The 25,923-nt window shown below is 34.0% G+C and overlaps 1 protein-coding gene across 2 annotated transcripts; it reads left to right on the top strand.

Annotated features, from left to right (window-relative positions):
• The first annotated feature begins 2,876 nt into the window (after positions 1–2,876).
• LOC120352072 lies at positions 2,877–17,703 on the top strand. Of its 2 annotated transcripts, XM_039431599.1 has the most exons (5): positions 2,877–3,043; positions 7,358–7,474; positions 8,758–8,966; positions 12,939–13,173; positions 17,451–17,703. In XM_039431599.1, exons 2-4 carry the CDS (start codon positions 7,465–7,467, stop codon positions 13,149–13,151), a joined length of 432 nt encoding a protein of 143 aa, XP_039287533.1. In that variant the 5' UTR covers positions 2,877–3,043; positions 7,358–7,464; the 3' UTR covers positions 13,152–13,173; positions 17,451–17,703. The 2 variants fall into 2 exon arrangements, with proteins under 2 accessions (XP_039287533.1, XP_039287534.1); XM_039431600.1 differs by lacking the exons at positions 2,877–3,043; positions 7,358–7,474 and adding an exon at positions 5,183–5,299.
• The last annotated feature ends 8,220 nt before the right edge of the window (positions 17,704–25,923 follow it).

Consider the following 25,923-nt stretch of genomic DNA (forward strand, 5'->3'; position numbering starts at 1 on the left):
ACATATGAACAATTAAACATTCAAACATTTAAACATTAAGATAAATGCCAAACCGTCGACTTGAATCTTGAATCGGTCAATAATAATAATAATAATAATAATAATAATAATAATAATAAATAATAATAATAATAATAATAATAATAATAATAATAATAATTTTTATCAATGGAGACATCAGGATTAAACCCATTTTGCCTCCTTCACACAATACAATATTTTCAACACAGTCATTATACAATTTGAAATATAAGATAAACAATAAAATAAATATACAATTAATATGAAAGAATACAAATAATTACTGAAGTAATCATAAACAATAAGAATTCGATTATAAGAATAATCAATAAACAACATAGAATCAAATAATAATAGATAAAAATAGAAAGAAAAAAAGAAAGAAAGAATGTCTGTGTAAAACCAAAAATTAAAGTGAATGATTGATTAAATAATAATAGAAAATAGTATAAAGCTGCGTTTACACCAAAGTTATTAACAAAATGTTAATAACTTCATCTTTATAGATTCTATTGGATTGAACATAACTTATCATACACATGATGATCATATGTGTTTGTCAAGTTCCGTTCAATCTAATAGAAACTATAAGGATTAAGTTATTAACAATTTTTGTTGATAACTTTGGTGTAAACGCAGCTTCAAATTAGAACACCAATCACAAAAAGACAGATCACATGCTACCCAATATGATGCATCATCACGTCTGAACTATTGGATTGATCAACTTGGAATTTTGCATTATAGATCCTTAATTTACCGTACCGAGGAAGCTTGTGAGAGCCTATTTGAAATTTTCAAGATTTCATCATGCCAATCATCAAACCCTTGCGAAGCACGGGTTACCTGCTGGTCAAGTCATACATTACTTTATAATAAGGTCGAAACATTTTGTGAGATTCACGTTATAGAGTCAGGGAATTTCATAGGGTTAAAACATGATGGAGCCTAGAAGGTAGAATGTAGGAAAGAACAGCTCCATCTCTTGAGATGGTGGACATGTCCCAAATCTATTTTAGTCGTTTTTTCCCAAAATCAGACTTTTTGTCTCTAGCCCCTCTCCCCATGTGTTTTTCTGTCTGATCGAGCACAGATGGGGTCAATAACCACTCAATCTATGGATTTGCTCCAGATTTTATCCTAGAAAATCAGTATTTGACTTCGAAATTGACGATTTTGGGGACAATGAACTTTATTGTTGTTGTTGTTATAAAACAGATGAGGTTCCATTACCTGACAAAAAACCTCATTATTACACATTATTTTTTATTAATCAAAAACTTTTTTCTTATCTCAAATTTTTTCCAGTTTTTTATTATAAACTAAGTAGTCGTATTACTCTCAATTTTGTACACTTGTATGGACTTAGTACCCAAGCAAAACTCATACATTCTACAGGTGGATGATTTGAAGCTTCCCCACTCCATTGTCACCAATGTTATAGCCACGCCCCCTCATCCTTCCATGCACTTTCAACTGGTATTTGTTTTAAACCCGTTTTTCAATCCTATAGTTCGGACCCCTTGAAGCTTTTTCGACTGTCAATGACTGGAGTACTTGAGACACATCTTGCTTCATCTCTTGAGATGATGGTCATGCCCTAATTTCATTGCAGTCATTTTTTTCAAAATCAGACTTTTTGTCTCTATAGCCCCTCTTCCCTTGTGTTTTTCTGTCTGATCGAGCACAGATGGGGTCAATAATGAATTTATTTACTCAATCTATGAATTTACTTCAGATTTCACCCTTGGAAATTCACCTGTAAATTCACAAATTTGTGTTTTTTATGGTCAATGACCTCTCATTTTTGTACACTTGTTTGGATTCAGTACCCAAGCAAAACTCAGACAGTCAACAGGTGGCCGCTTTTTTTTATCTTCTCAAAAGCATGTTGCATCCGAAACGATAAACAAGTAGCTTTTTAAAGTTGAGTCCAGTCTGATTTTATGTATTCATATAATTTCCATTATTCATGTATAACAGCCTATCAGCTTACATTCGTTCAAAATTTTTATCCATTGTTGATGATACCCAGACAATCATAATCTATAGTGAGGTCCACGTTATAATGGCAGTGATAAAGATAGGAGAATAGCGATGCCGATTCTCGCATTAATTAATTATATTTCTACACTTACAAAAACATAATTGCATCGTTGTGTGACCTAGACAGAGGATAGTACCACCGGCTTTGTCGATGATAGACAATGATAGCAAACGAAAGTTGAACAAATACTGTCATTATAACGTGGACCTCACTATAGCATTAATCGGTATCTTCTTTCTATGGTGATACTTTGCAACTCTCTCATAATGAAGAATCTCTTTGTGTAGGGATCTAGGGTCTCTGAAACTTGATATTCTTGCGAAGCTGTGAATATTGCCTCGCGAACCATACCTTGTCTATATGCTGTTTCAAAGTCACACAGGCTGAAATTGATAGAATATGGTTTCTCTGATAATATGCTGTGTTGAACAGCAATTATATTTTTTCATAGTCATTCAATTTCAGCTGTTTTACATGCATGAAATCAAGCCAGGTCAAGCCATGAACACTTCCAGGTGGAAGTTTTGTCATTTATAGGCCTAATCAAGAAATTCCTGATTCGGAATCTGTAAACTAGGTTATGTATATATAATGCATGAAGTAAATTGAGCACAAGCAGGTGATGTTTTCAATTTCCCAATAACTCTTCTTCAGATTATGACAAAAAATAGTGTACGTTACTTGGACGTGAATGTCTCTTGCAGGGCTAGAATGAAATTCTAGTCTCGGTTAACGCCTCGACTAGAAGCATCATTCTTGCCCTGCAAAAGTGTCCTTCCCGTCCTTGTGACGTAAAATACTATAACTTATCTCATCTTATGTTATGTTAGCGGTCACGTGACCACGCCATCCCCGGCTACAACGACTGGCGCCGCCATTGCAATCTGAGTGAGGCGACAACATTTGATGAGCTGGCGGGAGAGATCTCCAACAAGGCTGTCAGGGAGCAGCTAAGGAAGCTGTATGGCCATCCAGGTTGGTAGCCTTGTTTGTGCATTATTTGAGTGATTGTTTCTGGAATATTGTTTTGTAGATTTCTGTTGATTTTTGTAGATTTCTGTGGATTATTTTGTCAATATATCGTCATATTTTGTTGATGTATATCGATTAATTATATCGTCAGGGAGCAGCTTAGGAAGTTGTATGAACATCAGGCTTATGGCCATGTTTGTATGATTGTTTCTAAAATATTTGTAGATTTTTGTGGATTATTTTATGTAGATTAATATGGTCAGGAAGCAGCTAAGGAAGCTGTATGTGCATCCAGGTTGATGTCCATGTTTGTGTGATTGTTTCTGGAATAATTTCAGATTTTTGTGGATTATTTTGTAAACTTAATATATTGCCCATCTGGTGACTAAAGAAGTCAAAATTCTTCTAACAAAGAAGAGATTGGGGATATTACTCCTTCGTTGTCTTTTTTTCTTCAGGGCTACTCTCCAATATGAATAAAAATTAGAAATCTGAGTACTCTTCTAAAATTGTTCCATCAAGACATGTTACAGCTATATAAAGCCATTATCAAGTCAATGATATATCAAGACTTGATAATGGCATTATATAGCAGATACATGAAATGATTGGAAAATTTTAAAAAGTTACCGTACTTGGATCTCTAATTCTTATTTATATTCTTCTTCATTCTATGATATTTCACTTCAAAAAGACCAATACAGGATTTACCACGAAAGGTGTAGGAGCTGAAGGCCATATTACTGTATATTCTACATGAAATTTGCAACAAAAAAATGCCCATTAAAATTTTATTTAATCATCTTTAGTTTTCGAGATGTTTAAATTTTTCAATATTATTGAAAAACTTCAATAACTAGAAAACTATCAGTAGAAATGTAATTCTGAAGGTATGGTTGGAAAGAGGATAAAATTCCCATCAGTAAGATTCATATGTTCCTTTGTTTGACGTTTTTTAACTTTTTAAGAGCGCTAAAAGTTGAAAAACTACATTTGTCCAGGTCAAAGCCAAATTTCAAATAGTTTTTGCAACATTGAAATCTAATGAATCATTGAATATCATTAACCAATCAAAAACTTTATTCAATTCAAGTACACAATATACATAAAGGAAATCAAAATACAAAATATTACAATCAAAAAGATGCGAGACAGCTGTAAATAACAAATAGTGAGTAGGTTTTTGATTCTGTATTCAAATTTTTTAAATAAGTGCAATATTTCTTAAGTTTTTAATTCATTGTGATACATTCTGTGATTTATTTAGAGTATAAAATCAACCTTCAAAATTCAAAATTTTAAATCATCATTCCTGGACCGACGAAGCAGTGTGAGATTTCATAACCTTATCTTTTGGACAACATTACATTTTATCAAAATTTTTGGAGAGAAATAGTACAGGCTCGCCTAGTTTTTCCTCAATGTCATAATTGTATTATGATTATAGTATTTTATACAATAAATGAATGAATGAAATTTCCAATAAAATACAAAAATGAAAATATAGGTCATGTGCTCTAGCCGCTGGCAGGATCAAGCGCTTACTAGAGATGTGCAGCTTGAGTCGTCGCTTATTGATTGCACCTTAACACTGGATATATTGGAACCCGATTTTAGGGTTGGCAACAAAAAATGTAGGCCTAGTATCAATATTTCGTTTCAAATGAATACCGGCATAGAGAAACATATCATAAGTAGATATCCCATGGCATAGGGCGTTTATGTCGCAACTTTTACTGTTATCCCAAGCCGATAGTTCACGTAGTTCTTTCCTATGCAGCTGGTGTGATGCTGGTCTCTCAAATTGGGCCGTTCATACACTATCACCCAACAAAACAGTAAAAATTGACAATAATCGACAGTAATCGGCTTGAGATAACAGTAAAATTGCGACATAAATTCCCTATACCATGGATATCTACTTACTATTGTTTCTCTATGATACCGGTATTACCATCGAACAAACGTTGACCATGATTCAATAATAAACCAATAACAAACCATGCTACATTGACTTGATTCCCCAAGTCACATTTTGTTCTCATAACCGTTTGTAGTTTTTCATTCATTTTTCCCCAGTTATGATCTGAATAAGTTCGATAAAGTTTAGATCGGATTCTCACAAACATTCTCATTTTGCAGGTAACATTGATATTGGGTAGGAGGTATCTTGGAAGATCAGATTGATGGAGCAAGAGTTGGACCGACTTTCAGATGTTTGCTTGTGGAGCAGTTTAGACGCATTAGGGATGGAGACAGGTAAATCAACAAATTAAGGTACCATAAATATCGTGTATTTGTAATCTTCTATCACATTTTGATACATGAGATAGAGATTTTAATTCGAATTATTTATTGCAAAAAACAAACAATTTAGTCATACACATTTGCAAAAATATAAAAATAAAATGTACATAGTACAATTACACATAATGCATATAAATGAGAGAGTAAAACTGAACTAATTATACAATATAAAATGATACATATTTTGCTATTGTCTAATCAAGGGTGACTGGGTTCCAAAAATATAATAGAATATACGATTCCAGTATCAAGATTAATTTGGAAAATCAATTGTAATAGCTTTTTGTGTAGTTGAGAAGTTAATATTGTGGTAATTATTCGTATTGAATGAAAAAGACTAAGAAATTGTCAAAAACCACAGATTTATTGATACTTAGAAAGACCGGTTTCGGTTATTAAACCATTGTCAATCTCTGATGAACTGATTGTCATATAAACTAGTTTATCAGAGATTGACAATGGTGTAATAACCGAGACCCGTCTTTCTAAGTATCAATAAATCAATGGTTTTTTGACAGTTTCCTAATCTTTTTCATTCAATTGTAATAGCAATTGGATAGAACAAAGTATTCATATTTTCCATGAACATTATATTTTTTATGTAAAATTTATATTAAAAAGTTTCATAAAATAGAATTATAGTACCCTTTAAAATAACTACTACTTTCGATCACGAAAACTAGTATATAGTTATAATATTTGTACTCTTATTCTTTTATTTTATTAATTCCAAAGGTTACTTTAATTCTATTCTATAAATACAAGAGCGTAGCCCTAAATTCATACATTTTATAAAAATGTTCAATTATATAAATTTTATTTCTCATGAACATCAACTAGCCTACTTCATTCACCAGAAATAGAACTTCAAATTCAGTTTAAATCCTTACGTACATTTTTTTTTTTGTGTAGTTGAGAAGTTGATATTGTGGTAATTATTCATATTGAATGAAAAAAAATTCCTAAAAGACTAAGAATGTCGAGGAAAGACTTGGATAACAATCCCATATTTAGGCCTTGATCTGATAAAATAGGTAGGGAATTGAAGAGGAAGGATTTCATGTTGCTTTCAAGACCAAACCGATTTTAAATAGTCTATTTAGCTGGAGTAAAGACAAAATGATATTGGGATAAAAGCGGGGTGTACAAACTTAAATGTGATGATTGTAATGCTTGTTACGTGGGTCAGACTGGTAGAAGTTTCAAAAGTAAATTAAAGAACACATCAGAGATTGGAATAAACAAAATGGGGAATCTAACTTTGCAGAACATTTGATAACATAATCACAAGTTCACAGTTAAGGAGAATGTTGAGTTTCTGCATGTTAATAGCAAAGGCAGATCTTTGAATATTCTAGAGGCTTTAGAAATAACAAGATTAATTAGGAAATTCCCAGTATAGTTTAATGACCAGATTCATTACAACCAGTACAACACTACGAATTTAGTTTTATCATAAATTGTAAGCTACATTAGTCAATAGTTTTTCCATTACATATTTGTTTTTTATCTTTCACACTTGGTTTCTTGTTCTTATTTTGTACTCAAAGTAAGTTTTATTATCATGGCGATTCTGTTGCTTAAGCCGCCTTTTTGTCACACCGTTGAGGGGGAGGAGACTGTCTAGCTAGGCCAATGGCAGGCGTTCATGCCCTCGACCAATAGCAGTACTCGCCTACTAGTATAAATTCTGCTGCTCTTATTAGTTTTAGTTTATCAGAAATTGACAATAATCGACAGTAATCGGCTTGAGATAACATAAAAGTTGCGACATAAATTCCCTATACCATGGGATATCTACTTACGCTTTGTTCTCTATGATACCGGTATTACCATCGAACAAACGTTGACCATGATTCAAGAATAAACCAATAAACAAACCATGCTACATTGACCTGATCCACAATCACATTTTGTTCTCATAACCGTTTTCATTCATTTTTCCCAGTTATGATCTGAATAAGTTCGATAAAGTTTAGATCGTATTCTTACAAACATTTTCATTTGCAGGCAACATTGATATTTGGGTAGGAGGTATCTTGGAAGATCAGATTGATGGAGCAGAGTTGGACCAACTTTCAGATGTTTGCTTGTGGAGCAGTTCAGACGCATTAGGGATGGAGACAGGTAAATCAACCAAATGATGTATTTGAAATAATCATTGAATTTAATACACGATTCGATAGTAGTGTGAGTGTACAGTGTAGTATAGTGTATGCTATTTTCTATATACAGGCATGGCTGGATGCCAGAAATAATAGAATCCGATTCTAGTATCATTTCATTGCATACAAGTTACAAATATTGATACAAGTATCAATATACATAATTAATCATCATTCAAATGGATGCTATTTAAAATAAATCATTCATATATTTTCCATTAACATTATTTTCTCAATGAAATTTATATCCAAATATTCAATATTCTTATGAACATCAGCTAGCCTACTTCATTCATCTGACATAGAACTTCAAATTCAATTTCGAATTCTCAGATTGATCACTATCAAAACTCTTGGAAGTTGATATTATGAATTTGAGAATTAAATAGATATAAAAACCTACCATCAATTTGTGGAATAATGGCATAGTATGTAGAAACTGTTCATATTCCCACAGCAACAATATAAATAAACTTTGTTGAATTGGTGTAAATACGATTTCTTTAATAGATTGAAATGCTTCGATGAGATTGTTGACAAAGCATCCGATCCAGCTCAAATCATTTGAAAAATTTTGTAGCCCAGAAATGAATTTGGTGAAATGTTTTAAATGATCATTTGAAATATTTTGCAGCCCAGAAATGAAATTTGTGAAATGTTTTAAATGATACAAACATGCTTCTGTGAATAATTTTCTATGCAAGATATTGATGAATCATGCTGTACAATAGATGATCCAAGAAAATTCAGAACCGCTACCAAGAACATGATTGTAACAACTGGAAGACATATCATACCTATATTATCGAAACATGATTTCGAACAATATGTGAGCTCACTTACTCAACGTATATTATTCTCACCCAAAATGCATTACTTCTACTAAACCCACTTTTACATGGTTTCCCATAATTGAGTATGTTATTTCCGAAAATATACTTCCTTTATATCGCCAGTAAATATTTCGAATATTTCATTTGCTTGTATTTTTCATTTAGAAAATTGATTTATAATTCTCCATTTAGTTGTTTATAGGGTAGTTGAACATATTATATGATTGCGTGTTATCATTATATGATTCATTATATGATTTTGTGTTTGGTTAAATCAAATTTATTATTTCAGTTTTTTGTACTAATAATAGTCCATACACATTTTGTCATACATTTTCATCTCAATTATACCCATTCTCAAATTTTCATTTTTTCAAATCTCATCTCTTTAAATTTCATTTCTGTTATCCAGATTCTGGTACGAGAACCCGTCCACCTTCAGCCGGAACAGCTGACTCAATCAAGCAGTCATCGTTGGGTCGAGTGTTGTGTGACAACGGAGACAACATCACTGAGATCACCGACAATGTCTTCCTGCTGCCCACCAGTCAACAGCGCTCTGCACTCAAATCTTGCAGTGAAATCCCCTCGCCAGATTGCGATTCTGGTATGATTGTGCTGGTGAGTATTGATAGAATATTATTATTATATTCTCCCTCACATTCGTTTTTTATTGTAATACAAAATACAATAGATCGAATTCAACACATTAAAATTTACAATCATTTTTACTAGTAGTTCTACGAACAGTAGACCTCGCTCACGAATAGCCTACAACTTTCAAACTAATGAGAAGGGCCATTAAAAAGTACAGTATGTTGTGAAGATTTATCCATGACATCTATTATTTTCTCCTTTGAAAGTGCTAAAGACATTGTTCCAGGGACACCGGACTTATAAATGTCTCTCAAGGAGGTACCTTCATATCGTCCCCATATTTACAATATTAAAAATTTTCTAACAATTATTATAAGATATCGGTCACTGACAGAAAAATACGATAGAGACGATAGTGACAGACGATACAGACGATAGTGAGACGGAGAATGATTCTAAATAAGATGGGTTTGTTGGTGACAATGACAGGAGGTTACTAATAATGTTTTTAATGAAAAGTGGATTCATGTTATGGCGGCTTGTTATGCCTATGCAGAATGTTTATGCTCACAAGTCGTTTCCGATCTCATACTAAAGCGAAAACAAGAGCTAACTAACTAAGCTGTGATGTCTCCGGCCGGTTCGGTAGTCTAGAAACGATTCATCTATGAAACAGGGAAATATCTTGTTGAAAAGGGAAGAAATAGTGCAATCAAGTGAGAAGTTTTCTTCAATTGATAAATACAGTATGATTTGGAGCGGCTCAGACGTTTCAAGGTTCACCGTTGACAATTCTTGTCCTCTATCGATAGCATTCCAAGGATACCATTCATTCAATACAGCACATTTTAGAGCGGCACAATTTATATTAGAACCGGAGGTCTTATCAATCGTTACACATACGTTTCTGCGCCTTGTTTCAAAGAACTTTATACCAAATTTCATCCAATCGGACAATAACTGCGACTGTAACTGCGGTACAAACAAACAACAGACAAAAGCCGATCGAGTCGAAACTAATACCTCAGCTTCGCTCGGTCAACTATTTACTGTTATGAAGTTCAAAATTTATTATTATATGTGTTAAATAAAAAGACTAAGAATTGTCAAAACCACAGATTTTATTGAAAGTGGAAACCTGGTTTCGGTTTTAGACCATCATTGTCAATCTCTTATGTCAATTGTCAAACAATAATGTCAATGATTGACATTATTGTCAATCTCTGATAAACTCGGTTGTTTATCAGAGATTGACAACAACCGAAACCGGTCTTTCAACTTTTAATAAAATCTGTGGTTTTGACAGCTTCTCTATATTTTTATTTATATGAATAATTACCACAGTATCAACTTCTCAACTACAAAAAAAAAATTTACAGATGGAAATTACTGAGATATTGCAATTATTCAAATGCTGATGAATTAATAATTATTATTAAACGAAAATCCAAATTAAATGCTGTAATTCACCCGAAGACTTCTGCTACTGCAAATATTGACAAAAGTAAACAGCTAGATGGAAATTCGATGAGCGCTACTATTAAAAATATTTGTCAGCCCGGGAATCGAACCAGTACCTCCTAATTGCCGTCAGGAATACTTACCCTACACCAAACTGACAATCTCTGGATAGCAGCGCTCATCTTATACAAAGCCACAATTAGGCCGCTTTGGCTTATAAGTATATTATTATTTTTACATGAGGAACTCCAAGAACACTGAAGCTGGGAGATCGATTTCTGAAAATGTGAAGGATAAATGAATATTCCGTTTTTCTTCTATAACTTAATGATAAAAAATAGTTACTCTAAATATTGATTAGTGACACAATTTTGGGAATAGAGGATAGGAGAAAAATGTGCTGCTGAAAAAAACGCGCCACACCTGTCATACATTGTTCTGATCCGACTCATGTCCGTTATTTCTGTGTGGTGGTGGGACTGGTCACATGATTGACAGGTGTGGTAGCTTGCTCCATTCAAGTCTGTTGTCTGATCCTTATCATATACAGTCATCCGTCTTATCTCTTTTCTGTCTCTTTATTTATATTTATAGTCCCGTCTGTTTTATCGGAGTCGGATCGGAACAGTGGACAGGAGTGGCCCGGCTTGATACAGCACATTTTTTCCTATTCTATATGGCCAAAATTGCCACTTTATTCAATATTTAGAGTAACGATTTTTTCCTTTAAGTTATAGAAAAAAATATCTGTTTATGCTTCACATTTCATTTCATTTTTTATGGCAGGTGTACCTAAGCCTCAGTCGTTAAAAAGTGCTATAAAGGAATACCATGCATTAGCTATATAGTGAGGTCCACGTTATAATGGCAGTGTGTGATTTTCAATGGTGTTGCTATCCTTGTCTATCGTTCAACAAATCAGATGCTGCTTTCTCTTTCACGCATTGCGATTTTGCCAGATCGTCTGTTAAAGTAGGAATATTACCCGCAAACAACCTTGCAAGCAGTGGCGTAACGTTTCTAAACCGGCCCCCCACAAAAAAAATTCGGGCCCCTCTTCTAAAATTGGACCACCTTTCTCTAGCCCCCTTCTCCTTAATCTCAAGCATTAAACTCTAATGTGAACGTACATCTTTCATGATGAATTACATAGCTTAGTTGAAAAAATAAAACTTGTTCTCGATTGAATTCTACAATTCAAGTCAATATTATGTTTTAAGCTACAAATATGGAATCCAACCTTTAGAGCTAGAACTAGAGTTGGTAAGTAGTATCTAGTCTTAAGATTCATTAATTATTAAAACCATTCTGACAATCATTGTTTGAATCAGAGGAAAAGAAGTAAATCTTATCTATAAGTAAGTGGTTTGAATATATCAGTCTGGATTGTCTCACCGGATGTATACATTTTAATGATTGTAGACAAACAACATTCCTAATTTTTCAATAAGCTCACTACCAGCACACAATTATTGAAGCTCTGTCAATGGAATAATTATTATTACGAGTAGATTTGAACAATGATTGTTTTCTTTCTTGCCTTATTCATCATTTTATACTTGTATTCGCTTGATATAGTTTATAACCAGACTGATAACATTGTTCTATTGCATATTTATTTTACACAATGAATGAAACTGTCATTTTCCACAATAAAACTTCTGTTTTTTATCAAAAGCTACTTCCATGATTTATTTATTTTCTTTTTAGGTATGCAATATAATTATCATTTCAGGCCCTAACCCGGGCCCCCTAGACCGGGTAATTTTATTTTTTCAGAAAATATATTAGCCTACATATTATCCGGGCCCTAGCCCGGACCCCCGCGCCGCGGGGCAGCGGGGGTGTACGTTACGCCACTGCTTGGAAGTCCCTCACCATATGAAGGTGACTTGAATAGTAAAATGACTAAGGAAAATGACTTGATAGTATATAAAGTATGCTGAATTGAATAAATACATTACAATAGTTATTTGTGCAACTAGTGCGCAAAGTGACAGTTTGCTGCACCGAAAGAAACGTTTACGCCCGAGCCGTAGGCGAGGGCGGAATGGTTTCTTGAGTGCAGCAGAAGAACTTTGCGCACGTATTTCACATTAAGTTTTTCCTACAGTTACCATTGAATATGAAAGTGGGTAATTATGGGTAAAATTGCCTGAAATGCATCAAATGTTTTTCTGTGTAATTTTATTATTGATAAAAACCTTAATCCTAAAACTAAAGTCCTCGTTGTCCTTGGTTATAATATATAATGAATAATAATTAGCGCGTTGTGCTTGGTTGCACCTCTGCTCACTATAGCAGCCACAGCAGTCACTGTTACCAACTTCATTTGATTTTGCTGCACTGTTGCTCCATATAACCTACTAAGTATTTTGCGTTGCCATGTTGCAAATCTGGAGTGCAGAAAAATTTTCCCGCACTAGAGCGGAAAAGTGATTCTTTGCGTTCTGTAATCAGTGCAGCAATGGCCACTTTTCAACGTTACTGTAGGAAAAATACATAAATACATTCTGTATTCTTGTGAAATTCCAGACTGCGACAATGAAGTGGAAGACGTGCGACCGCGACGCGATCTGTCGCTGGACAACGCGACAGAGGAGCGCCTGGAGGGACTTGAAGCCGTCGTACAGGAGCTGCAACGCAGCATCAAAACGTTGCGACGCCGCATCAAGCAGCTGTCACTGCATCACTGTCATGACAGCAACGGAGTGCAGCGACAGGACAACGAAAACTGGGTCAGGATAGCTGTACTAACTGTCATTGCAAGGTGAAGTAATATTATTACTTGTCCAGTAGTGGAAAGTAGTATAAAGTATAAATAGTAGGCCTATTACAAGGATAACTGCACTCAGTGTTATTGCAAGGTAGAGAAAAAATTGATGGAGACCATGCAAAACAATTCCAAGCCACTTTTTCACAAAAATATTTCAAACATTGCCATTATGTTGTTACTTTCCTTGCCCTACTATCATAGGTAAGGAAAGTATTGCTTTCCAAAAAAAATTAAGGTACCCTAATTTCAATTTTTCTATACGTTTCAAGGTCCCCTGAGTCAAAAACATGATTTTGGTGTGTGGTCTGTGTGGTGTGTGTGTGTGGTGTGTGTGTGTGTGTGTGTGGTGTGTGTGTGTGTGTGTGTGTGTGTGTTGTGGTGTGTATGAGTGTATGTGCGTCTGTGTACACGATATCTCAAACATGCCATTATGTTGTTTGTTTATTAATTTCTTGCCCTATTACCATAGGTAAGGAAGTATTGCTTTCCGAAAAAATTAAGGTACCCCAATTTCTAAATTTCTATACGTTTCACGGTCCCCTGAGTCCAAAAAACTGGTTTTGGGTATTGGTCTGTGTGTGTGGTGTGTGTGTGTGTGTGTGTGGTGTGTGTGTGTGTGTGTGTGTGTGTGTGTGTATGTGTGTGTGTGTGTGTGTGGTGTGTGGTGTGTGTGTGTGTGTGTGTGTGTGTAGAGTGTATGTGCGTCTGTGTACACGATATCTCAAACATTGCATTATGTTGTTTGTTTATTACTTTCCTTGCCCTATTACCATAGGTAAGGGAAGTATTGCTTTCCGAAAAAATTAAGGTACCCCAATTTCTAAATTCTATATGTTTCAAGGTCCCCTGAGTCCAAAAAATGGTTTTTGGGTATTGGTCTGTGTGGTGTGTGTGTGTGTGTGTGTGTGTGTGTGTGGTGTGTGTATGTCTGTGAACACGATAACTCCATCCCTAATCAACCGATTGACTTGAATTTGGAATTAAGGTCCTATACCATGAGGATCCGACAATAAGAAATTCATAAAATTCAATTCAAGATGGCGGCGAAAAATGGCAGATAATTACTAAAAAAACCATGTTTTTCACGGTTTTCTCGAAAACGGATCTAACGATTTTCTTCAAATTTATATCATGGATAGCTATTTATAAGCTCTATCAACTGACATAAGTCTCATTTCCGGGAAAATCTCAGGAGCTCCGTAATATTCTTGAGAAAAATGACGGATAATCACTAAAATACCATGTTATTCACGGTTTTCTCGAAAACGGCTTCAACGATTTTCTTCAAATTTAAACCATGGATAGCTATTTATAAGCCCTATCAACTGACATGAGTCTCATCTGAGAAAATTTCAGGAGCTCCGTAATATTCTTGAGAAAATGGCGGATAATACTAAAAAAACCATGTTTTCCACGATTTTCTCAAAAATAATTGACCGATTTTTTTCAAATTCATATCCTGTACAGTTTTTCATCAGCTCTATCAATGGCATGAGTCTCCTTCTAGGAAACTAATTGGGGGTCCACCCCATCCTTGATAAATGGACTTACAAACCTCCTTCTCGTGCATGAGGTAGGTAGTGTGATATGCTTGGCAGTCTCTTCAGACTGATCAGTCCTCGTGACCTACGTGAGTTCCACTCCTGGCCTAGGTCGCACGGCCACCCTCGACTCAGCCTCTTGACCTACATTTATGCCTGGAGTTTCACCCATCTCTGGTCTCTTGGGTTTTTCTTTTTGTCCCTCCGAAACTTCGCAGGGTCAAAAGCCTCACCTCTCCCAAGAAGTTTTGCCTAAATGGCCGTCCTTCTTTGAGCAGTGAGAGTTTTGGCCTCTCCACCCACAAATTCGTGACCTACGTGAGTTCCACTCTTGGTCTTTTTGTAGGTCCTTCCGCTGAGAGAGGGAACGCCAAACTGCCTCTAGGGCGCCCGGCGCCCGGCCACCCTCGATTCAGCCTCTTTACCCATATTTGTGCCTGGAGTCTCACTATCTCTGGTCTCTTGTGGTTTTCATTTTGCCCCCTGAAACTGCCCTGATGAGACAAATCCCGTGGGTTTGAAGGCAAGGAAACTCCTGGAGTTGCCTAGAGGTCCATTTTAGTCGCCTCCTACGACAAGCATGGATACTGTGGGTGAACTCTGGTTTTCAGCAAATTTTCGAGTACGATGATCGACTCAAAGCTCCCCCAACCCACAGGGGGCTTGCCATTATGTTGGCTCTTATGCACAAGTATGAGTCTATGATTCAACAGTATGACTACAGAGGCCGCTTTTTACATTTCGATATTATTGACGATATGAATTTCAACTTGATTGTTGAGTCAAGAGTGTCAAACTCATCTGACTCAAAACTATAGTGAGGTCCACGTTAAAATGGCAGTGTAGGAAGATAGGAGAAAAGGATTGCCAGATCTCAGCCTTGCCACCCAAACAGCTGATACTGGTATTCCTGATACCTGATGAATTCACTGTTCAATATTGTTGAACAATGAAAAATTGGACAAAAATCGTAAAGTTTAAACATTACCTATTTTTGGATGATTTCTATCTAAATTTGGGAAAAGAAACAGTTTTGGGCTTGAAGCCTGTTGTTCCTTCCCCAATCATTCATAGTTGAGAATTATATTGTAGCCTATGTATCAATGTATAAATAAATAAAATAGTTAATCATATTTTATTTGTCAAGAAAATATATTTTTTAAAGATGTAATAATGAATTTTCATGATTGAGATTAAATATTTCGTCAATTAGTTGATAATCAGTTGATGTGGCAACATCACAAAGCGTAAAAGAGATAGCTCCATCTGCTTTGTTGAACGATAGACAAAGATAGTAAAACCATTGCAAATCACACACTGCCATTATAACGTGGACCTCACTATAGGAAAATGTTTCTTCGAACTATTTCAGCCCGAACCCCTTAATTATTACAAGTTGTGAGAAAAGTAGTATGAATAAATAGTATTGCAAGGATAGCTGAACTTTGTCATTGCAAGGTGAAGTAGAGATATTGGAAGTAGTAATGAGTATAAGAATAAAGTATGAGAAATATAAAAATAAAATATAGAATATAAGAATAAAGTTTAAAATTGTATTAAGGATAGCTCTACTCACTGCATTGTAAGGTGGCATTGTAAATTTTCTCATTTATTTCAGCCCTAATTATCAATATGATGAAGATGGACAATATTAAACATATTAGAAACCACACTTGAGAAAAAATATAAAAAATGACAGCTCATCCTTGAAAAATAGGTTTTAATCTAGTAACTATTCTATTCTTGTTTATTAAAACAAATTAGACAGCTTATAGCACAGTTATAGACATTAAATTATGAGACACTTGATAGCATCTCATAAGAATTGGAGAATCGACCGTCAATATTATTGGATTTGATGAAGATTCAATTCCGCATTTCATGCTGTACTCATCCAAATCTTTAGATAATTAAACGCTGCATTTGCTTCTTTTTATTTGAAGAAAGTATTCTCCATGAATATCTGAATAAATCAAATATTTCCTTATAGGAATAGTTTAATTATTTTATTGATTTTATGAATACATTCATCAGATCTATCTCATGTTGAAGAACTTCTCTACAATATATCACTTTTTGTGTAGTTGAGAAGTTGATATTGTGGTAATTATTCATATTGAATGAAAAAGATTAAGAAATTGTCAAAAATCACAGATTTATTGATACTTAGAAAGACCGGTTTCGGTTATTACACCATTGTCAATCTCTAATAAACTAAAAATAAATACAAGAGCAGCAGAATTTATACTAGTAGGCGAGTACTGCTATTGGTCAAGGGCATGAACGCCTGCCATTGGCCCAGCTAGACAGTCTCCTCCCACTCAACGGTGTGACAAAATGGCGGCTGAAGCAACAGAATCGCCATGATAACAAAATTTACTTTCAGTACAAAATAAGAACCAAGAAAACAAGTGTGAAAGATAATAAAACAAATATGTAAATGGAAAAACTATTGACTAATGTATGCTTACAATTTTATGATAAAACTAAATTCGTAGTGTTCTATTGGTTGAAATGAATCTGGTAATTTCAACTTTACTGGGAATTTTCCTTAATTACTCTTGTTATTTCTAAAGCTCAACATTCTCCTTAACTGTGAACTTGTGATTATTTGTTATCAAAGTCTTTTTCATTCAATCTCTACAATATGGTCATTATCATACACTATTTCCAATTTATACTTATTTATGGTGATACCTGATCTTAAATATCCTTTTTTTTTTGTTTCAGAAAGGACAGATCACATGTACGACATTGCAGTGTGCCAAGTTGCATTGCGACAGACCCTACCATCAACCAGGTGCCTGCTGCCCTGTTTGTCCTTGAGAAAGTTCCAAGGTCACCTAGTCCGTGTAAAAAGCACTCATCTCTTTTAGTGGATGCAAATCCAGAACTCAAACTTTCTAGTTTGTATCGTACCAACCAATTTGTGTAGGTAAACTGTGATTAAGACCATCAACCACTTGAATTCTTCTTAATAATCATTATTATTTGTCCAGTGTGGTTTCTAGATCACTCATCAAATATAATTGACATTAAATCTTTATTGATGTATGGGTTTAATAGTTCATTAGATTTATAAGAGTCCTAGAAATCGGGCACAAGTTCAGTGAAATTTTGTAGAATAACTCAATGAACTGGAAATATCGATAGTGGGAGCTTTACGATGGAATAGGAACTCCAAATTTATTATAAATTGGCTTATAACAAGAGAGGAATAATTCTATCAAAGTCCTTATTCTCTTGTTGTTATAAAAGCATAAGGACCATTTGCACGGTCATAAATATAGAAAACAGAGCAGACGACGCAAACACAAGCGGTGCCCCCTGTTTGCATATTTAGCGCTTCCGTGAGCTATAAATACAAATTAAGGCAACAAAAGCGAATCAGCTGATGAAAAATCTTTAAAATACGTGAGCATTTGCTCCAGAGTTCAGGAGCATAGGGTAAGAGTATAAGGTAAAGCTTATTCATATCAAATGAGCAAAGCTCTTGCTTCTACCTTTTGCTCATGAGCAAAACCTTATGCTCAATGCTTTTGCTCATGAGCATTTGCTCTGGTTTTATTCATATGGCCAAAGAATCGCTCACAAGGTAGTTGAGAAAATGAATTTTCCTACAGCTACCTCGGAAAGTTGCTGTTCCTGTACTGATTACAATACCCAAAGATTCACTTTTCCTTTTTTCTGCACTCCAGATTTTGCAACATGGCAACACAAATAGTTGGTGGGTTATATGGAGGATTAGTGCACGAAAACAAAATTAAGTTGGTAACAATGACTGTGGTTAGATTTAGATAAGAATCATTTCAATGGCTACCCTACATTTATGATAAAATCCCAATCTAGAAATCCAAAACAAGAATATGTTCATCCAAATCATATTAAATAGTCATCATTTACGAATTCTCATTATTTTATAATAAATAATAGTTCTTTTCTATTGATATTTTTATTTCAACTGCAAGAAATGAGAAAAGTAGCAAATATACATTATAAATTCGAATTTTGAGGTTAAATGATTACCGTTTGATATTCATAGAAATAAAATAATAAAAAACATGACAATACTACAATAAAATATTTAATATTCTCGGTCTATTTTCTTTTTTTATATATTTTTCAGTTTACTTTGAGTATTTTTCTCGGTAATTTGAGCAAAAGTCTAAATTTCTGAATCCTGTTTCAGTAGCTGGATGAAACAAACTTAGGTACGATTCTTCCCACTTGGTCGCACGCTTGTCGGTTCAGCCATCTCAATCAGCTGTTGGCATGTATTTTGAATGCGAATTTTTTGTTCTATCTGTATTTTTTTCTGATTCTTGAATGAATAAAATGTGACTTTGGCTGAGAATTTTCAACTTCAATTGGATTATTAATTTTTAAATGAATTAAGGTTGTTATTAATAACGCATCACACACACAAACATTTGAAGGATTTCAGCCATCATTTTACCCCACATCATCTAATCAACCACTTCTCATATTCAATGGTAACTGTAGGAAAGTTTAATGTGAATACGTGAGCAAAGTTCCTTGCTGCACTCAAGAAGCCATTCCGCCCTCGCCTACGGCTCGGGCGTAAACGTTCTTTTCGGTGCAGCAAACTGTCACTTTGTGCACTAGTTGCACAAATAACTAATCTCATACAGCAAATTGTATAACTGCATTAACTCATATTCCCTAGAAAATAATTGTTCACATTACAACTTTGATCCATTCTTGATCCATTGGAGAAAAAAATAGGAACAGTATTGTAACCGAATTTCAAAAAAAACAATCATTCATGATTTATAGAATATATTCACAGTCTGCCCATCGCAACTAACAAGTTAGTCAATTTTTTTCCTCTCTTAGTATTGGGGCGCTACTCCTACTGGCGGACAAGTTCTCACATTCCAGTAGATTTCCATCAAGCGTAATGCTATTTGAAGTGTTGAATAATGCTGTACTGCTAATCCTCAATCCATTCAGTTTGATTGTGCATTATAACTCTTACTATTAGGAATAGAAATATTAATGCTATTATTGTTCAATTTATTATTTTTTAGTAAGAAATGTTATTTATTTGAATTGATTGTGGTGAATTGCATTTGTGGTTTTAGTTGAATGTTTGTACCTACTTTGTAGAATGAATTTGAATTTGATTTGAAAATCAAGTTCATCATCATCATCTACACTTCAGGGATTCGGTTTTTTTTAACTAGTTAGTAGAGTTGATACTTGAAATGGAGATTTGATAGCCTCATTCTTGTATAAACCATTGATAACTCCCCAATCGACCAAAGTCAGTAAGTAGGAAAATCACTCATCCATTTCACAAATTTCAGATAGTTTAAGAGAGTGACTACAAACTTTGGTGAATCAAAACCTTTCTCTGCTGAAACTCACTTCTAGGCTTACTTGTGGAATAAAATTATTGATAAGAGACTACTCTCGTCTCTTGATAAGAAAGAAGAATAATATTATGCATTCAGGAGGATTGGCAAGGTTCTATTCGGAAGGAAAGTATTTTCCAAAGATCTCGTATAGTAAGAAGAACATTTTATTGTTATATTAGTGACTACAGGCTCTGGTGAATCCCTTATTTTGTGGAAACTCGCTTTTAGGCTTACTTGAGGAATAAATTTATTGATAAGAATCGAGACTAGCCTAATATTATGCATTTAGGGTCAATGGCAAGTTCTGTTTGGAAGGAAAGTCTTATCTAAAGTTTCGCTTAGAATAAGGAGAACATTTATATTTTTTGAAGAGGAACACCACATTTCATAAGTGAATACAAAACCTCATCTGAAATTACTCAAACTTGGCATACATCCTGCAGCATGGGTAATATCATAAGGTGCGTACAGATTTACGCGCCGCGAACATGAGCAATACACTTCTAATCAGCTGATGCCAAGCTTTTTATCTATATCTTTCTAGTAGGTAACCCGTGCTTCGCAAGGTTCTATTTTAAAACTGCAAAATGAAAACTTGACGTAATAAAAAATTCGAATTTTGAAATAGGCCTATAACCATCCTCGGTTAATGAAGAATCTTCATGCAAAATTTCAAATAATCAGTCCAGTAGTTCAGACGTGATGATCACATTGTGCACAAACATAAGATGATGGGTCAAACATAATTTTCCTACATCACGTACGTGTCTGAGCCAGCTCTTTCCATTATTATAGTAAAGATGATGGATAGATGGAGATTTATCAGTTTCTTTGAATGAGAATAACTTTTGAACGGTTTGAGAAATCGGTGCGGTTTTGATGCGACAGAAAATCAGTTATTTTTATTCGAATAGGATCCCCAATCATACCTATCATCTAGTGTCCCTTTTAAAAGAAGTTCAGCTGCTTCTATACAACAACTGGAAGCATGACAATTGAAAACTTGACGTAATGAAGTCTTGAAGAACTGACTTGAAGTATATTGACGTGATGATGCGTCAAACATAATTCCCTATTCCTTACGTTATAAGCCAGTTCTTTCCTTTATTATAGTATAGAAAACAAAAGAATACATAATACTTGGAACCTCACAGAATCATATTGATTTTTCCAATACATCAATAAATTTTAGTTCGATTAGGATCCTCCTCAATTGAATCAGGCAGACTTTTGTTTTTCTAATTCCAACAAATTACCTAAATACTCGTTTCACTGGGAATTCGTGTCTGATAGTACATTGTAACACGAAGATATAAATTATTACTTATTTTATTGTGATCTATTCATGTTTTTCTTATAAATTCAATGATAGTCCTACAGCATGAAGACTATGTCCAATTCATTTGTACTGGTGGCAAAATTTTACATTAAAAATAATTATTGATGAAATCCTATTTCAATTGTAATGAAAACAAATTCCTTCAAAAAATAATTGATAATAATACGTTTCGAGGGAAAAAATTGGGAAGCTAGTGTTTTACAGTTGCGCTACACTGTCGTTCGAAAATATTGGTCTTGTATCAGTATTAGAACCTCCTCATAAAAACCACTCTTTTGGCTGCAACAATATGTAGCCTATGGAACTTCATTTATGGTAGCATAGATGAATTTGAACATTAATTCTCAAAAATCTAGAAGGAAAATTGAAATTTGGGCTTCCAGGTGCACGAGATTGATATTTTAGAATCTATGTTCAAAATCTGGAGATCTAAATCATCCCGTTTTTCCGGTATGCAATCCAAGTTGACATGTTTTGATGCGAACAAACGAACACACGAACAAACACAATCCTACTCTCTCTTATTATATAGATACCGTTTCTGTAAAATACAGATATAGTCAGCTGATTAAAAGTGAATTGCTCATGTTCGCGGCGCGTATATCTATACGCACCAATATCGTAGGCCGGGGCCTTGTATTAGTGGTGGCTATGGTAATAACAAAACAATTTATTATTATAAAAACGATAACAGACGTTGAGGTTATTGAAAACGTCTTTCAATTATGGAGAATTACCACAACATCTCATACCATACAATTAAATAATTTATTATTTAGTTGGATCTTGTGTAAAACTTAATAGAAACCCTTTCTGAATGGCTCAGAAATACTTTCTGAGTGGATTGTCAACCATGCCACATTTATGAGATTTTTCAGTAATTCTCGCAATGAACTTATTAATTGTGACATATCCGGGATGAATTCACGAAATATTGAACAAACCCAATACTTTTTGAGGGTTTCAACTTAACTTAAACAATACTTTATATTGTCGAAATCACTTATTAACCCAAAACTATTTGAGATAATAGTTTTGTTTGTTGTACCATTACCATCATCGATCTATTTCTATTGAAACTTTGAAGGTTTGAAACACTAAGTGCCGGTTGCACAAAAGCCGTTAAAACTGAATCGTGATTCATTCCACAAGAACCAATTGGAGAAGCCGTTTTTTTCAAAAAAGCCTTATCTGATTGGTTCTTGAGAAATTAATCACGGTTAAAATTTAACCCGTTTTTGTGCGACCCGGCCTAAGCAGCAGAATATAAACGAGTAGTGTGGATGAAGCCCCACAATTGGCCTTTAGCTGTTGACCAATGAAGATAGGGCTCTGCTACCATTGGTTAGACAAGACACGCGCAAGTAGGGCTATTCCAAATAAGGTTATGAAAACTGTGAGGAGAAAACAACCACTGAGGAGAAACTAACAGAACCAAATAAATAATACAAGAAAGATAGAAGATTTATATTATTTGAGAACCAATAAACACGAAAATACAAAAACTGAAACGAAAAAAAAACTGTTACTCTCATCTGATCTGAAAAAAATTGTGTAGCAGTAATATTATTTCCTTAGATTAGTGAATGATTGGTTGACGAGAATTGTGTCCTAACTTTTGTACTCCTTATACTAATTCCAATACTAATACCATTTTCTTCGAAAATGTTCTAGAAATAATAGCAGACTCGGCTACAGTTGCAATAAAATAAATAGATATTGAAAAATGATTTGCAAAAAAGCTGGATTCCGAATATCTTTTGGTAAAACAGTACAGACTTCAAAGGTAGAAGTTACCAGATTTGAAACCAGAGATGGATCAATTATTTTGGTGCTGTTTTAAATATTAGAGGGAAGTATTGATTACCTCAACTACTGTATATTACAATAATCTTGACATATTTTTGCTGTTTGTCACTCAGTCGAAATGAAGCTTTAGTCATCAATAAGCGTGCTTTGCTTCGGGAATTAAAAGATAAGATTATTTTGTGAACCATTTATATATAAATTCTACCACATTGTTATAATCGTTTTGAGATTAGGCCACAACTTGGCATGAAAACTATGAGTCAAATCATTCGATCAATCATTGATGTGTTGGAATACTAAGTAGAATAGTAGTCCAATTGCAGCGAATTTTTAGAATATTGGGAAAAGGAGCAATAGCTATTTGGCGTTTTAATAAATGACCGCTTTCTTTCTCCGCCCAAGTTAAATTTTGGCCGAATTTCCTCATTCTTTGCAAACAGATTCACAACGGACACTTCTGAAGTTTTGAAAATACCTTCATATATCATACTGAATTATTATAATTTCATCGAAATTGTTTAAGCAGTTATTGCGATCGGATATACAAACAGAATTAAATTAGTCTTGATATAATAGGATCACTTGATAGAAGCAACTCCCGTCAATAAAGTTTGTTTTATGAAAAATAAAAACTATCTCCCAGGAAGCTCTGATTGAAGCAGCAGTGCCCAATCAATTTGTTCTCGATAAATGCATTTTGATTCGTTCTTCAACTTGGTGCCAACCTAATGAAGTCATCTCACTTAATGCCAACCTGTCAAAATTATTAATTAAGTTGCCAGTTAACAGCTACTGTTTCGGAAGGTACTCTCTCTAGATTATGGATCTATAATAACATATGATATGGACATCTATTATATAAGGAGATGAGAGAAGAAGAATATACATGCTGAAAGACGAACTTTACCCTTAAAACACCCTTAGAGTTGAAATATCGCCAAAAGATTTCTTAGTGAGTAGTCTACCTAGGACGTTTAAGGAGCTATATTCCAAGTATTGTTACAATCCATCCAGTAGTTTTCCAGAAATTGTGATCAGTGAGTCAGTGAGATAAGAATTATCTATAAGTATAGATTAATGAAGTTGAACACTAATTCTGAAAAATCTAGAAGGAAAATTGAAATTTGGCTTCCAGGTGCACGAGATTGATATTTTTAGAATCTATGTTCAAAATTTGGAGACTAATTAATCATTCCCGTTTTTCCGGAATGCAATCCACAAGTTGACATGTTTTGATGCGAACAAACGAACACACGAACAAACACAACCCTACTCTCTCTTATTATATAGAAGAAAGAGATTATATTAATTTGTGAAATAGTTCCCAATGTACAAAACTTCTGTGATGTTGCCGTGAATGCATAATTATTTACCTTATTCTGTTCTCTGCAACGTGAGAGAATCTATGAAACGTATAATAAATATTGGGAAAAATCGGGATGAACAATATCATGCAAAGTTCATAGGGTTGAAATATTTGCATGCTCCCAATTTATCGAGAACGCTCTGCTATTTTGAATTAAAACCTTCCATGAATCTGATATGGACCTGTTGATTTGTTATCTACAGCAGTATTTCTTACCAACTATGAAATTTATGTTAAAAATGTGACTATTATTGTAATGTTGTGCACTTGATTTAAATTATATTGAAAAAATTCTATTATTGATTGAATTCAAATAAATAAGCATGAGAAGATTATTAATCTCAAACCAAATTAAGACGTTGAATTATAATTAATTTTATAGATATTATTATAAAACTCTATTATTTCTACGAATAGATAAGTATCAACCGTAACACTTTCTTCCAACTTTAAAATATATGTTGATAATGTGTTTATTATTGTTACAATTGATTGAAATTCATATTGTGAGAATTTGATATGAATGAGATTCAAATAAAGAGAATTTAGAGTATTATCTGAACCAAAGTAAGATTCGAAATTGTAATAATCATAGATGAGCAGTAAGTAGATTCTAAGAAGAGTTATTATTTATATAAAGAGATTAGAATTTATTAAAGAATATCAATAAATGAAGTAAGTATTAATGAGAGCATTATTCTAGACCTGAAGTAAGTTTTGGAATTTTGTAATATTGATTACTAGATGAAAAGTAAGTATATCCTATAAAACTCTATCCTATAATAATTTCTATGAACAGATTGAAGTTTGGTAAGAGAAATCAATGTATCAAGCATTAAATATGTCAAGGATCAAAACATCAATAGTGATTGAGATTGATGTCTCACTTGAAACATTAAAATATAATCAATTGTGAAACCATGTGAGTAGTTCATCTATTCTACTGATCAATTTTAGCTTCTACAGAAAGGATCGAGACCTTTTTTAGAATATATTCCACACGTAGACTAGATAAAACCTATAAAACCATCCTGATGGTAATTTCAACAATCCACTCAGTTAGTAAGTACATAGTAAGAGCAGAAATCGATTAGGAATATTCCACATACTGATGATGACATCAACTAATCTTGGATAAATTAAATCCATTTCCAAATTCATTTCAAATAAAACTCAGGTATCAAAGTACACAGTTACTGCAGAAATACATTCGAAATACTCCACGATATATGAAAATTGACAAGAGGTGTAAGCACAATAAAAAAACTGTAGAGTAGTCTTTCAATGGCTTGATACGGGGACCCCGTG

The sequence above is a fragment of the Nilaparvata lugens genome, chromosome 6 (genome assembly GCF_014356525.2).
Source record: "Nilaparvata lugens isolate BPH chromosome 6, ASM1435652v1, whole genome shotgun sequence".
Taxonomy (NCBI): domain Eukaryota; kingdom Metazoa; phylum Arthropoda; class Insecta; order Hemiptera; family Delphacidae; genus Nilaparvata; species Nilaparvata lugens.